This window comes from Nannospalax galili, unplaced genomic scaffold (genome assembly GCF_000622305.1).
Source record: "Nannospalax galili isolate Female #2095 unplaced genomic scaffold, S.galili_v1.0 scaffold307, whole genome shotgun sequence".
In the NCBI taxonomy this organism is placed as follows: Eukaryota; Metazoa; Chordata; class Mammalia; order Rodentia; family Spalacidae; genus Nannospalax; species Nannospalax galili.
In genome coordinates, this window is record NW_008359625.1 from 6349596 (window position 1) to 6366598 (window position 17003).

The window sequence follows — 17003 nt, forward strand, 5'->3', positions numbered from 1 at the left end:
CACTGTTCTCTGTTTGTTGGGCAGGAAGACTCTAACGATAGGTTTTTGTGGTGACTTGGGGTTACTCCGTGATACATCTGTGGGATTTTGAAAAACTGAAAGAGATGAAGGTAGCACTGAAAGGCTAGAAGAAGAAGAGGATGTAACGGTGTCCATTGATGCAGAGCTAGAAACAGAAAAATCAGTTCCATTCCCCAGGGATTCCAATAACTGTTGTTCTCTTTGTTGGAGGGCATCTAGCTTGCTGGTGTATTCTTCATAGGCCTATAAAATAAAGTAGACTCACATTGGATCTGGACTTTATCCTGACATTAACAAAATACGAATGCAGTCTTTGATTACAACCTCTTTATAATTTAAAACAGGGTTTTAAAAGCTACAAGTTACAAGTGCTGCTGAAAATACTATAAATATTTTCATTTTAAAATGGAAAATTGTTTGTTATAGGACACTATTATGTTGGGAAATGTGACCTACATATGTCATATTTAGATGGTCAATGAATATTAATGTAAAAAGCACAGTATTTTCTAGTCAAATAGTAATTTACTTTGGAAACCACAAGTTTAGCATAAGATAAAAAATATATAAAGTATTAGACTGAACAAAGGATTGCTGTCTCTCTGTATTATTTTATTTTCCAGAAAGGTTATAGGCATATGAGGTTTCATGTGAAGAGAGGAGAGAGGGAGAGAAGAAGAGAAGGAAGGAGGGGGAGAGAGAAGATGAAGCATTAAGAGAAATACGTTGAAGCTCAAAAGACTGAGCACACAGTGCCAGAGCACTCAGTGGGGCCTAGAAGACTCACAGCTACTATCTTCTTTCTGAAATAGTTATAGCTATCAGGTACAATAGTTCATTCCTAAAAAAAACAAAAACAAAAACCCAAAAAACAAACCTTTATTCTTCTCACTATGGATCCCTAATTACCTCCTTCCCCATCAAATACTGCTTAGCAATTAATTGTATTTGAAATGTGTTTTACACCCTGTAGTCACAGGAAATTCTGGGCCACTATCTATCAGCATATCCTCAGACATTCCTTTTGACTAAGGCTGTAAGATCAAATGACCATATACAATACCAAATTCTAAAGGAAAAGCATGAAACTGAAAGTAAAGAAAGTGGAGCCAGGCATGGTGGTGCATGCCTTTGATCCCAGCACTCAGGAGGCGGAGGCAGGAGGATCTGTGAGTTCAAGGCCAGCCTGGTCTATGTAGTGAGTTCCAGGCCGGCTAGGGCTGCAGGGAAACCCTGACTAAAGAAGAAAAACAACAACAACAACAACAACAACAACAACAACAACAAAAAATTAGAAAGTGGAGCACATATGTCCATAGTTCTTCAAGACAGTGGAAATTCCTTCACCCATAGTCCACCATTGCTCCCTACCATCCCAAAAGGACATAGAACCACAAACATTTATGAAAGCCTACAAATGGGAATCAGATTTTAATATAGCATTTCCCATTTCTCAAGGAGTTTACTGGGCTGGTGAGGTGGCTCAGCAGGTAAAAGTACTTGCCTGCAAGCCTGACGACCTGAATTTGATCTTCCGAACACATAGTAGGATGAGAATCAACTCTTGAAAGTTGTCCTCTGAGCTCCTCATGCGCACCCCCCCACAATACATATACACAATAATGATAAAAAATAAAGTCAAAAATTTAAAAAAGAATTTATTACTGGGCTGTGCAGAAGCAGATGGATATATTTTTACTTGTATGTCATGTATAAGAAATAACATTCCTGATATTAGGTGAGATATTAGGGCTAGCTTAGAAAGGAAGGCACTTACATGGATGGAAGAAATAGGGTCCTGTGTTTTATTGTAACAAAGTAAGGAGGTAGGAAAGTTCTAAGACATAGAGAACTGTAGACTAGTAAAGCTGAATATCATGTAAAATGTGGGACATTGAAAGGGACAATATATATTTGTAGAATTTTAATTAAGAATGGTACACAGGTACATAAGGAAACAGTAAGAACAGAGAGATGGGCAAAGGACCAGATTGTAGTATGTATTTAGTATGCTCTGAAATCTGAATGTCATAAGCAAACAGGAATTATCAAAGGTAGAGGAGAATGAAAGAGCAATTTCTCTTCAATAAAGGCTTCAGCACCCTGATATACTATATCTTACCACACAACTTTGAAAAAAGGAAGAAAAAGAAGACGAAGACAGAACTGCTGAGGCGCGGAGGTAAGGAGCCTAACTGCTGTGAAAAGTCCCCCTTTTGCAGTTTGTTGACTGTTCAACTCTGGTCCTGAACTGTGTCAGAGGAGACCCGGCCACTAAAAGCAAGCCAGTTCAAATCTGTCTGACCTATACTTCTGTTTAGTTTACACATCCAATGGCTAATTAGGGCACCTTTCTCAGTATGATTCATTTATTGAGTCTTCTGCCATCTGATAGATATATATTGTCCACATCTGTATTAGCACTAGCTCAGACTATGAAAGCAGGCAAGACTGACACAAGTCTTACCCTGTAAAGGTTATATACACGCTGTATGGGAGACAAGTCCCTCCTTGCATAGATCAAATAAATATTCCTAGTTACTAAAATCTAAGCAAGTATACTTCATTATATAAAGTTACCCTTATGAAAAGAAATGAATGGAAACAATGAATTTTCCAAATGTTTTCTTTATCAAAATGTTAGCACTCAATTTTGGAAAATACGCTGATTCTTTCATTAAGGATTGCAGGCTATCATTTCATCATATTTATCAACAGCTCTCCATCTGCTAAATAAAACATCTATTCAAACCAAACCAAAAAGAGATCAATACATATCTACTAGGATGGTTATAATGAGAACAAAATGGGAAAGAAGTGCTGGTAAGGATATGGAGAAACAAACCTACATTTATTACCGATGGGAAGGTAAAGTAGTGCCACGGCTTCAAAAAGTGTTTGGCAGTTCTTCAAAACTTAAGAATTACCACAGAACACAGCAATTCTACTCCTATGCACACAACCAAGAGAACTAAAAAATATATACACAAAGTCTGTATGTGAATGTCCACAGTGGGATTACTAATAATACCCAATAAATTAAACAGTCCAAATGTTCATCAATTGTTAAACGGGTAGACAAAATGTTTTCTCCACATGGTAACTGTTCAGCCAGAAAAAGAAATGAAGTGCTGAAAATGCTACAACGTAGACCAACTCTGAAAACATTACGTCAAACAAAAGCATCCAACTATAAAAATCCACATATAAAATAACAACACAGGCAAAAATCTGTGATTTCCGAGGGCTGGAGGGAACAAATGATAATGGATAAGAAGTTTCTTCTGGGGATCGATGAAATGTCTTAAAATTAATGGTGAGGCTGCAACATTTTATAAATTTACTGCATCTAGTTCACTGAATCTGCCCCTTGCCTTTTTTGTGTACCAGGGACCAAACCCAATGTGTTATGCATACGAGGTAAGCATTTTACCACACAACTACATACTCACCCTTTTTAATTCTTTTATTTTGAGAGAAGGTTGCTAAATTACCTTTTACCTTCAATTATGAAATTGAAGACTAGCCTTCAATTTGGGTGCCTTAGCCTATAGGATTACAGGAGTGTGTCTTCAGCATTAAACTTATTCTTATTGAATTTATTATCACAATATCTAATGAAACCTTATGAACTTCCCAGGGAAATATATAATGGATTGATCTGTATTATGGTATTCTTTTCATTGTAGAGATTGATGAAATGTGCCTGCACTGTTCCAGGTTCTACAAATCTGGAGATCAAAAACACTGCCCTGCATTTTAAGAATGCTATGTTGACTGCTTTAGTTTGATCTAAAATGTCACATGAAGGCCACATGGTAAAGGCATGGTCTTCCTTATTAGGAGGTGATAAAACCTTTAAGAGGTAAGGCTTAGTATAAAGAAGTTAGATTGCTAGGGGCAAATTTTTTTCCCTTTTTTTTTTGAGACAGGGTCTTACTATATAGCCATGGCTGGCCTACAACTCACTGTGTAGACAAGACTGGCCCTTTACTCACAGCCTGCCTTGACCACTTGAGGATTAAAGGCACAGGCCACCATGCCTTGGAGGGGCAAATCTGGCCCCTTTTTGTTTCTTGGCTGCCTTGAAATTAACAGCTTTGTTTCACCATAGGCCCCCTCCTCCCTACTATGATTCTCTGCCTCAGTAGAGGCCTCAAAGCAATGGAGCCAGCTGGTGATGGACTGAAACCCCTGATACTGTGAAAAACTTGGACAGGGTCTCCCTAGTCCCAGGCAGACTGGAACTCACTATGTAGGCCAGATTGGCCTCTATCTCACAGAGATCCACCTACCTCTGCCTCCTGAGTGCTGGGATTAAAGGTGTTCGCTACTGCACCCGGCATAAAAACCTCTTTTTGTATTTTGTTTTATTTTTATTTTTATTTTTTGGTCTTTTTGAAACAGGGTCTCCCTGTAGCCCCAGCTGTCCTGGAACTCATTATGTAGACCAGGCTGGCCTTGAACTCAAGGAGATCCGCCTGTTTCTGCCTCCCCAGTGCCGGGATTAAAGGTGTGCGCCACCACGCCTGGCTTCTTTTTGTATTTTAAGTGTGTAACTTGAATATTTTGTCACAGTGACAGAAGTAGACTAATAAAATGATTAAGAACATAGCAGCACATGAAGTTAGGAGGGGAGTATGGGGAGTACAGGAGGATTTGGAAGGAGGAGTAGAGAGTAGATATAATCTAAATACATACATACATACATACATACATACATACATACATACATACATATTCATGTATGAAATTACCAAAGAATAAAGAGCATAGGCTCTGAATTCAAAATGTCTATCTATAAATTCTGATTTCACCAACTACTAATTGCATGTTATTAAATCCCTCTTGCGCCTGATTTTCTGCATCTATAAGACAAAAACTGAGAAAAATAATTATAACTTAAAGGGTAGCTTGAAGATTAAGTAACCCATTAAATGCTTAGAATAGTGCCAAGTACAGAGCAAGTACTTAATAAATGTTAGGGGCTATTATTTCATTAATCGGTCTGCAAGGGGTCCCTATCATACAACTATATAGTCACATGTTACTACTAGGGAGGTAGGATTATTATAGAAGCACCATCTTGTCAACTCTGGGCTCCACATGTCAGGTACAGAAACAAGAATTTACTATTAGAAAAGCATCTGGGGCCAGCAAGATGGCTCAGCAGTTAAGGCACTTGTTGCCAAGCCTGATAACCCGAGTTTAATCTGTGGGACCCACACAGTGAAAGGAGAAAACTGATTCCTGAAATCTTCTAACCTCCATACGTGCACACATACATGTACACAAAATAAACAAACAATATTTTTTTAAAAAGAAAAGCATCATGCCAGGTGTGGTGGTGCATGACTTTAATCCTAGCACTTGGGAGTCTAGTAGAGGCAGGCTCTGAACTCTGTGAGTTCAAGAACAGCCTGGTCTACATAGTGAATTCCAGGCCAGCTGGGGCTACAGGGAGACTGTATCTCAAAAAGACCAAAAATAAATAAATAAATAAATAAATAAACAAACAAACAAACATAAATAAAAATAAAAAATAAATAAAACAAAAAAGCATTTTATACTGAGTAGGCATTCAAATTCTTTGTTGAATAGAGAAAAGTTTGAGAAAAAACTCTAGGAATAATTTTTCAGGGGCAAACAACTGTTTTCTTCCTTTAGAATGATTGTTGGTCAGGCATTGTGGCACATGCCTTTGATCCCAGTATATGGGAGAAAAAGGCAGGCAGATCTCTTAAGAGTTCAAGGCCAGCCTGGTTTACATAGAGAGTTCTAAGCCAACCAAGAATACAAAGCAAGACCCTTATTTCAAAGAAAAAAAAAAAAAAGATGATGACTGATGGATGAACCAAAGAGAAGAAAATTAAAAATTTTTTTAGTCTATATCATTTTACTATAGTTATTATAAAGGAAATCAAAATATGAATCATCTGACAGGAGGACAAAAATTTAGAAATTAAGTTAGTTTTCAAAAAAATGAGTGCATGGTAAAAAGGAAATCAAGAAGATCTCTGGTGGTGATGAGACTAATTTGTTTCCTTTTCTGTAAGGAAGAGAAAAAGCAGGGTAGATAAAGATTTTTTTCTACAGAAACATCTAAAGGGCTTCTGTTGAAACAATGTAGAATCAGGTAACTAAAGCACCATTTTTGCCAGTGTGAAATAATGTGAGGAAAGAACGGCAGACACTGGAAAAAAAATCTTACTTCTTAGGTACTTTAGGAAATGTAATCCTACGGGCATAGATTTAGAGGTGATGGTAACCTCATTCTGAGAAAGAAGACTTACAGGGGACTTTTGGGAAATAGTTTTTAGTAAGAATAGTTTCTTTTTAGTTCTGTATACAAAACCTCCTTGCTTTCTGCTCTGAAGAGTTTTTTAAAAAATATTTAATTTAATTAGAACAACCAGGGTTCTTAACCACTGAGCCATCTCTCCAGCCCTTTATTTAATTATTATTATTATTATTTTTTGTCTTTTTGAGGCAGGGTCTCCTTGTAGCCCCAGCTGTCCTGGAACTTGCTATGTAGACCAGGCCGGCCTTGAACTCACAAAGATCCGCCTGCCTCTGCCTCCCAAGCACTGGGATTAAAGGCATGTGTCACCATGACAGGCTTAATATTTTTACTTTATGTGTATTGCCTACATGTGTATAAGTGCACCCTTGTCATGCAATGCACATGGCGGTCAGAAGAGAGCGTTGGATCCCCTGGAACTGGAGTTACAGGTGGTTGTTGGCTACCATGTGGGTGCTGGGAATCAAATCTGGGCCCTCTACAAGCTCAGTCAGTGCTCTAAACCAGAGTCATCTCTCCATTCCCTGCTTTGAAGAGTGTTCTGAGGGAGAGTTCCTCAAATCTACTGCAAGGCTGACAGAAAAGACAAAAAGACCATAAAGATCCAACCCAGTGTTTGACAACTTTGAGCATTTAACTAATTTAGAATAATTAATCTGCCTGCTTCTTGTTACATGGAGGAAAACAAAACCCCTATTTCTTTTGGTAAAATATTATCAGATCTGTTTCTTACACCTGGAAACATTTATAATTTTTATAGATCTCTAATTATTCTCTATTGTTTTCTGACCTTTCCTCTAATACTTTCCCTAGCTCTGAGGTAGAATCTGCTATTGTTTTGCTAAATGTTGTCAAACTACCTTCTAAGTATTTATGCTTGTTCCATCGATCCAGGCTACTCTCCTCAGCCCTGGTCAGAGAAGCTTCTTTTTGCAGTGGGCAATAGTCAATGGAGAGATGTAGAACTGGTCAAAGTGCTGAGAATAAGAGACTATGAGTGTTGAGTCTTAAATGGGGCATCTTTCTCACCCTCATCACCACCACCACCACCACCACCACCACCAAGGCTCAGGGAACACTGAGGAAAAGAAGATGGAAAGAATGTAGGAGTTGGGTGATGGGGAGGATTGCTGTGAAATACAAGCTTCTGGGCTTGACATGGCTATCACATTAATGAACTCATAGCAGCTTTGGTTACCTGCACAAGATCAATCAGGCCCAAATTCCAGCACAGATATGGGAGATTCTATCCAGGCCCCATTCCTTATGGAGGAGCTACTGGCCATTGATTGACGAAGAGGGAGAATTGTTTTTTTTTTTTTTTTAATGTGGGATTACTGGTAGATTTCCCATGCTTCAGTGAATGGTCTTATACTTATATGCAAAGGGGCAGCATTAACTGGACTTAGTGGATTTAATAAAAGGACATGAAATTGGGGGTAGATATGATATTTCATTACATATGTGTATGAAATTCTCAAGGATACAGACAAATTAATATCAAAAAAGAAGGTTTTATATAAAAACAGTGTTGGTGAGATGGCTCAGTGGGTAAAGGCACCTGCTACCAGGTCTGACAACCTGAGTTCGATCCCCAGGACCCACATGTAAAAGGAGAGAATGACTCTGTAAGTTGTCCACTGACCCCCCCCCACATATATACATATATACATACATACATACATACATACATACACTCAGTATTTTTAAGACTATTAAAGAACTGTAATTCCATAAATAAAATCCAAACAATTCAATTAAAAATTGGAGAAAGCTGGGGCTGGAGAGATGGCTCAGCAGTTAAGAGCACTGATTGCTCTTGCAGAGGACCTGGGTTTGATTCCCAGCACCCACATGGTGGGGTTTGATTCTCAGCATTCACATGGCAGCTATGTACCATCCTTAACTCCAGTTCCAGGGGAATCTGAAGCCCTCTTCTGACCTCTGTGGCATTGCATGACACAGGTGCACTCACATACATGCAGGCAATACACTCATACACATAAAATAAAAATAAATATTTTTTTAAAAAATTGGAGAAAGTATTTAAATAGACGTTCCTCCCAAGAAGATATCCAAATAGCCAATAAGCTATGAAAGATCTCAACATCACTAGTCATTAAGGAAATGCAAATCAAAACCATATTAGAATACCACATTACATCCAACAGGATGGCTATCAGCAAAGTCAAAACAGAAAACAGTGTTGGTGAGGATGCTGGGTGCACTCATTGATGGAAGGAATATAAAATGGCATGGGAATTCCTTTAGATAATTGAGTAGAATCACGATATGATCCTGCAGTTCTACTTCTGGGTACATACTCAGAAGAACTGAGGACCACCCAAACGTGACAGACTGAGTTTGGCTCAGGTTCTACAGCCCATACTGTTTATCACTATCCTCCACTGCCTTTCTCTATATAAACTCTGGCTCAGTTAGTTTGATAAAAGAAGATAATCCTATTTAAACGATCGACAGTTTTTTTTTTTTTTTTTTTTTCCTTTTCTTTTTTTTTTGAGACAGGGTCTCCCTGTAGCCCCAGCTGGCTTGGAACTCACTGTTGCAGACAGGATGGACTTGATCCCATAAAGATTTGCCTGCCTCTGTCTCTGAAGTGCTGGAATTAAAGGTGTGCGCTACGCCTGGCTTCAAATACCAGAGATTTTAAAGCTGCCAAGTCTAAGACATGAGTTTGATACCTGGGACCCACACAGTGGTGAGAACTAATTCCCCCAAACTTGTCTCCTGAGTTCCGCATAAGCACTGTGGCACATACCAGCATGAACACACATACATGCACACACACATTAAATAAATGTAATTTGAAGAAAAATTTAAAAAGAACCCAAAGCAGGAATTCAATTATCTTTACACTCACTTTCTATTTTTTTTTAAATTTTATTTATTTATTTTTATTTTATGTGTATGAGTGTATTGCCTGCATGTAGGTAAGTGCACCCGTGTCGTGCAATGCCCACGGAGGTCAGAAGAGGCTGCTGGATCCCCTGCGACGGGAGTTAGAGACAGTTGTTAGCTGCCATGTGGGTGCTGGGATTCAAACCCAGGTCTTCTGTAAGAACAACCAGGGTTCTTAACCTCTGAGCCATCTCTCCAGCCCCTACACTCATAGCAGCATTACTCACAAGAGTGAATAAAAATGAAATCAACCCAAATGTCCATGTGCCAGGCAAGTACTCTACCACTGAAAGCATCCCCCCAACCACCCCTGCCAAAAAAGAAAACTTTTACACATGTATTATCCATTTTACAATAGGGATAAGCTTTGAAGACTTTATGCCAAGTAAAATAAGTCAGTCACAAGAGGACGAATGCTTATGATACCATCATAATAGTCAAACTCACAGAGACAGAAGTAAAATGGTTGTTGCTACAGATTATTTGGGGGGGGGTAGAACTGATATTTAATATGTAAAATAAAAAAGGTCAGTCTGAGGTGATGAAAAGTTCTGGAAATGGATTGTGCTGACAGTTATGACACAGTATGACTTTACTAACATCACAGAAATGCATTCTTAAAAATGGCAAATTTTGCCAGGTGTGGTGGCGCATGCCTTTAATCCCAGCACTTGAGAGGCAGAGGCAGGTGGATCTCTGTGAGTTCGAGATCAGCCTGGTTAAAGAAGCAAGTGTTAGGACAGCTGGGGCTTAAGGGAAACCCTGTCAAAAAAATTAAAAAAAAAAAAAAAAAAAAAGAGCAAATTTTATGTATATTTTAGTCTAAGAAAAAAATGTTAAAGAATGAAACTGAAAATCTGAAGAATGGTGGACCTCACTGGGCCATCAGTAGAACCGTGTTTTCACTTCAGCTCTTAGTATCTGAGTCTTCTCTTCTGGAATGGTCAGTTTTCCACAGGCAAGTATCCTGCCATCTCTTGTCACAGTGTACCTCACAGAATAAAATGCAATGCTTTACAAGTGCAATGCTTTACATATTGTGTAGCACTACTCTAAAAAACAAGATTCTACTATTTCATCATATAATAATAATATAACCAGGTAGTTTTGCTCTGATGCTATACTTATCCTGAATGTAGCTCAAGTTTGCATATATAATTCTAAAAAGAAAACAATCAAATGAAATGCATCTAATAAAAGGTCCACAAATCATTTCATAAAGAATAACTGAGGGAATTAGAAATTTTTAGCTTACAAAAGAACTGCCTGGAGGTGGTGGTGGGTTAAGGGCGGAGAGACACATTGAGATAACAAAAATGTGGAGTAAGGCAGTGATCGGTATCATAAATTTGAGGTTGATATTTGCCTTCTTGCCCCTTATTAATAGTGTGCTCTTAGAAAGGTTACTTAATCTGTTTTTTTAACCTGTAAAATGGAAACAACAAAAATACTTATGCAGTACCTTGCTCAAAAAATTGTAAGGATTAAAATATAAAAATTAAATTAAAAAGCATTTAACACAGTACAAGGCAGAGAATAAGAATTAGCAGAAATGTCTGTGTTTTTTACTGATCAGTCTTCAAGTATTAAAACACCTGAAGAGTATATATGTGGCCAAGGCAACACGTCTCAATTCTAAGTAGACATGTTCATCAATGGAAATGTGGGGAAGTCCCCAATAAACAGATGGGAGACAAATTGTCACTTATATTGTATAATTGTGGTTAACAAAGACGATCTGTTTCACAAATATTACATATATTCTTCTGACTTTTTTGCTTGGGCTCCTAACCTAGATAGGTAAAAGACATAGAATGGGCCAGGCGTGGTGGTGCACACCTTTAGTCCCGACACTTGGGAGGCAGAGGTAGGCAGACCTCTGTGAGTTCAACGCCAGCCTGGTCTACATAGCAAGTTGGGGCTACAGGAAGACCCTGTCTCAAAAAAAGACTGGGAAAAAATTTTTTTTTTAAAGACATCGAATAGGAAATTAGAAAGTACACTCCATAAACCCTGGAGACAGGAACTCAAGTCACTCACTGACACTCTAAGTCGCAGTGTGATATGTAATAAGTGATATGAAGAAGATAGAAGAGTTTTTTGGTTAGCGTTCCCAAAGTCCCAAGACTTGTTCTAGAGAGGCAAACTTAACTTTCTCACAAAATAAATAATGAAGAGTTAATTTATCCTTTAAAAAGTAATTAGATTGCTAAGCTAGAAAATTTAGTCAGGCATCTTTCAAACTATGCTTTAAAAATCTCTGGTATTTGAAGTCAAATGGTAACCTGATCTTTTATAATTTAGGGTTATCTTCCTGTATAACTAGTGATTACAGCTGAGCCAGAGTTTGCAGAGAAAGATAGTGGAAGGTGCTGGTGAGCAAGCTGGCTAGTAGAACCTGACTGCCTATGTTCCATGACAACTGGCTTGCTGAGGAAATTTGACTTTCAGAAGGAAACTAATGACAAGAAGGCTTACCTGTGATTACAGAACACCTACTACTTCATAGGACTTGGAACAACTACCTCTACAAATTTATAGCCATGTTCAAGGCTTGACATAAGTCCTAAGGCATCATTAAATAGTAAAACTGAGCATTCTTGGGCCATTCCAGGATTACAGATCTTATTTATAAGAAAGCAGAAACAAACTCTGGGGGAACTTGTTCTGGAAGAGACATTTTTCATCTTGCAATATGATACCTTATTTTGCTGACTACTAGAACAGCTGTGCTTTCTCTACTCTTAAAAAAATTCTTTTTAATTCAGAGTAATATTGTGAAGCTCCAAATTAAACTAATACATGTATACTCTAACAAGTCAAAGAAAACAAGACCAAGAAATATGAGGGCAAAGCTCATTCTTCCAATATTTGTTTCTAATCCCACTCTCTAAAGTAGCTAAAATTACTAGAAATTATTTTTATAGTTTTTTCAAAATTACTACAAATCAATACTCAAAAACTTACCTCCAAGTATATTGATGGTGGATTATGCTCCCCACCAAATTTGTCCAATAGGGCTTCTATATGTTCCTGTGTCAATTTAATCATTTGTTTGATATTCCACACCTAAAAAAGGAATTAAAAAATCACTTTGCATATGAATCAGAAATACTTTAAGGTGGACAAATAGAATCCAACTATTATTATCAATGCTCCTCAATGTTTACAGCTTAAGAGACTAGTTAGTGGAGTTTTCTTCTTAAGAAGCATTTTTTTTATACTAGTAATTCAGCATTTCCTACCTACAAGAGATTCGAATACCTGAATTTTTAGAATGAACAATAAAAACTGGCAATTATTGTATTAAGCAAAATAAGCCATACTCAGACAAATGCCATATTTTTCTTATGTGGAACTTACATTTAAAATTTTATATATATATGCACACACAAAAAATTATGAACTAGTTTCATCTTCTCCCAAATTTAGGACTTCCCATCAAAAAGCAAATGCTAAGTGTTACGGTTAACCTTCATTGTGAACTTGACTGGACTTTTATTATGAAAGAATATATTATATACCATCAAATAAGACCTTGAGAGTTCAATTGATATCAACTGACTTATAATGGTAGCCATGTAGAAGTTGAATTGTTCTAAGATGGCAACAAATAAAAGGTCAGAGTATAAGGGCTCACTGAAATTGTAATTTCAGAGTCACCTAGGAGTACACTTCTGGGAGTGTCTGTGAAGTAATTTCCAAATAAAAACTACTCTGTACATGAGCAACACAGGAGCTGGGGTCCCAGACTGAATAAAAAGGAGGAAGTAAGCTGAGCACCAGCATTCATCTCTCTCTCTGCTTCCTATGGGTGCAATGAGACCAGCTGTCTCAAGCTCCTGCCACCATGTTTTCCTGCAGTCCTTTCTTCCCATCATGATGGACCATATCCTCTAGACCATAAGTCAAAGTTAATCCTCCTTCCTTAAGTTGCCTTTGTTAGGTATTTTGTAACATCAATGAGAAAAGTAACAAGTAAGCATTCTTTCAAGTACCCTTTGCACTCATGTAAAATACACACAATAAGAAAAAAAATACAAATATACAAATGTTATACACACAGGCAGGTAATACTTTTTTGAAGATCCCTTCCACAAGAGTACATTTTTTTTTCTTTTTAATAGTTGTGCAAACATTCAATTTATATTTAAAATTTTTATTACATTTATTTTTGTGTGCGTGCGTGCGTGCGTGCAGGCACACACATGTGGAAAAGAGAAGACAACTGGTGGGAGTCAGTTTTCTCCTACTATGTAGGTCCTGGGAATTGAAATTAGGTCATTAGGCTTGGCGGCAGGCACCTTTACCCACTGAGCCATCTATCTCCCTGGCCCTCAATTCATAATTTTTTCTGAGTACAGATTTTATTTTTGTTTTTTGTCTTTTAAAATACTTTATTGAATTTTTGTGTATTTCATACAGAAAATCATCTTTATACCCCTTTCTCCCTTGGCACCCTCACATAGCCCCCCCACTGGAGTTCATACATTCTGTCATTTGTGTTAAGGTCTACTATGTAAGGTTAGTGTCCCCAGATGTCCCTCAGTGCAAGTTCAGTCACCTGGGTTTAGTTAGCCTATCTAGAGTCTCTCCCTTCAAGATCAACAATTCCTCACCCAGCAGTAATAAGCTGCCAATAATTTGACTAAGATTGGGGCTTGCTGTTCATTTCCACAGTTCTATGCTGGGTTTTTGCCTGCCTAAGTTTGCATGGGTCTTGTGCATACTGACACCATTGCTGTACGTTTGTATGAGAAGGGTCCCAGGCACTTACAGGACGATTTCTGTACGGTCATGCACCTCTTTCCTGGCTCTTACAATTTTCTGCCTTCTCTTCTGCAATGGTCCCTGAGCCCTGGGTGGGTGGACCTCAAAATAGGAGACCTGTCCAAGGACCCACACTCTGCAGATTCTTAGTCTCTGCATTTTGGTCATTTGTGGCCTTTTGTGCTCCTGGCCCTCTGTTTCATGAGGGAGCTTCATTGATAATTAAAAGATGCATTAGTGTTCTCTTCATCCCTTGTTCTATGTTCCGTGAGTCTTAGATGTACAGGTTGCATCCCAGATGTGCGACTTAGGCTTGGGCAAGTCACAGAAAATCTCTGTGTGTGACCAGTGGTGTAACTCTGTAATAATCTCTGTCTGTTGAAAAAGAAGCTACTTTGATGGATGGTAACTGTAATACTTGTCTGTAGATTTAAGGATCCATATTTTGCACATCGTAAGAAATTACATTTGCCCAGGGATATGAGAACCTTGGGGTTTTCTTTAAGATCTATGACCTCTCCAGCTATGAATTCATACATTTTTATAATACTTCTAATTTCCACAATCTTCAAATTTCAATAGTTTAATGGACATAGACAATTAAAAAAATCAGTTTCTAGACCCTGAACTTCTATCTTGCACACTCCCTAATTGATCCAAGTGTACTTTTTCTTGCTTAGCTCCCCTTTTAAAAACCGCAGGGCTCCACAAGCACCTGAGGCGAGTGGTGCTGGCATTCCATGTACTGCAGAGGGGCTGGGGCTGTGAGGGCCAAGGTTCTGGACTACAGGTGCTGTGTCTGGCCCAGCACCCCCAGGTTCCAAGGAGCTGGAGGGGCAGTAGTGGCAAGGGCAGCTGGCTGCGGATATTCACGAGGCACTTTAGTACAAGGAGCTGAAGTTGCCTTTTTACAAAGGCCAGTCCCCTCAACTGAGTCTCAGGCAATGTTTTGCTGGCTTGATTGTCATCGTGAGCAATTGCTTCTGCCCTTCTGCCCAACATCTTGCTATTTGCTGGACCTGTTCATGGACCGCTGTGACATCTCTATCCAGCAGCTGCATTTAGCTGTGCTTTCCTGTTTACTCCTAGCAAGTAAACTTAAAGAAAAAGAGGATAGTGTGCCTTACAGCCTGGGTTGTATTACTAAGATGAATCTAGAACTAACAAAACAAAAATTGCTACATATGGAACTATTGGTGTTAGAAACCTTTCAGTGGAACCTCTGCCTTCCTACAGCTGCCCATTTCATTGAGTATTACCTCTCTGAAGCAGTACATGAAACGGATCTTCATGATGGCTGGCCAATGATTTGCTTGGAAAAAACAAAGCTCTACATAGCCAAATATGCAGATCACTTCCTGGAAGTGTCTCTGCAAGATTATGCCTTTCTAAATTATGCACCTTCTTTAGTAGCTGCTGAGTATGTAGCTTGAGGATTTTACTTCGTCTTTCTCCAACATGGCACGCAAGACTGCATTGTCTAGTCACTTACTCCTGGTATTTCTTATGCAGTGTCTTGAACAGCTATTGGTTGCTAATGACAACGACATGAAAGAAGCAACAAACAGAGGGGGCAGGCAGGCCCCCAGTCAGCACAACTGGGTGTGTTCCAGATGACTTCCCAGCCTTCATGGCCAGTTCACTTTGAGCAACCTCAGCATCTTCATCAGACTCATCATACCTTGATGCAGTATCCCCATCCTCTATCCAAACAGCACAGCTGTCTACCATGCATACCTCATCTTACAACTACAAACAAGTCCTGCTGGCTTGCAAACTAGCATTCAGGGCCTTGGGCACATGCACACTAGTGTCCTTGGCAATACCAGTGGAAGTTAAACCCTGTCTGAGTGTTTCTTATAACTGGAGTTATCAGATAAATGAACATTACCCATGCATCACTCCATGCTTTGAGAGGTGATCATGTGTGCAGGTTATAAGTGACACAGACTGTTCTGTGGCCTATAGCTCTGGGGGAAGCTTTTTGTAATCCTCCCTTCAAAAGGAAAGGAATACAAATAAACATTAGAACTAGTCAGGTACCAGCACCAGGAAGACTGAATATCCCTTTCAGTACACCATGGATACCTAGGAGACATATAAATGTCATTAAATGACTCTGCAGACATTGTAATGTATATCAAATCCTGTTACAACAAATCTTTGTATGACAGAAATGTTCCAGCCCTGGCTGATGGACCAGATATTTCAAAATACTCAATACAGCAGGAAATTTGGGAGACTACAATCTGTCATTCTGAGATTTGACCTATGGTAGGCTCTGGACCATATGTCAGGTAATATGTCAGACTGTTTATCTATGGACTTGCCAAACTGTCTTTTATGAAGGAAAATTCCAATATTAATTTTTGAAGAGATTCTTTTTTCAAATTCTGCAGTTTTGAGTTTTATTTTTGACCTATAGGTGGATTTCTAAGTTTGAACTCATGAATTGCTATGTATACTAATATGTAAACGTATACTAATTTAAAGAAATTCAGATCATTCTATATAACTTCCTATCATAAATAATTATAGGTATCTGGATTTATGTACTAAAATTAAGGGCAAAGCAGATACTGAAATTATCTTGAAATCATGGTCATAATTTTGTTTGGCTGTGTTTGTTTTTTTTTCTCCCCAAGTGAGCAACCTCAAGTCTTTAGGATTAAAACACATTTAACTCAGAGAATTTGTACTACTTGTAAATACTTAACTGTAATGCAACATGCTTTAGGAATGTTACAGTGTGAACTACCTGCATAACACAGACTTAAAATACTCCTGCTAGAATATGGTTTTAAATGAGAGCCTAAAATAGCACAGGATGAATGATTTGTGTCCTGTGTATACTCCAGTTCCAGGGGATATATGCAAGTAATACACTCATACACACACAAAAAAATAAAAAAGTATTTAAAAAATGTATTTAATGTAAGTATAATACACAATAGACATTATGGCTCTTTAAATTCTTAGTTTTATTTTGCAA

The 17003-nt window shown here is 38.3% G+C and overlaps 1 protein-coding gene and 1 pseudogene across 4 annotated transcripts in view; one reads left to right on the forward strand and one right to left on the reverse strand.

Moving 5' to 3' along the window:
• Braf (B-Raf proto-oncogene, serine/threonine kinase) overlaps nucleotides 1-17003 on the reverse strand; it is a 153939-nt gene that overhangs the window by 90407 nt on the left and 46529 nt on the right. For all 4 annotated transcript variants that reach the window (XM_008823521.3, XM_029558871.1, XM_029558872.1 and 1 more), the window contains exons 2-3: nucleotides 12209-12310; nucleotides 1-264 (exon numbers count right to left, since the gene is read on the reverse strand). In XM_008823521.3, coding sequence (XP_008821743.1) covers nucleotides 1-264; nucleotides 12209-12310 — 366 coding nt within the window. The remainder of the gene's footprint in view (nucleotides 265-12208; nucleotides 12311-17003) is intronic.
• Nucleotides 13204-15932, forward strand: LOC103726121 (annotated as a pseudogene).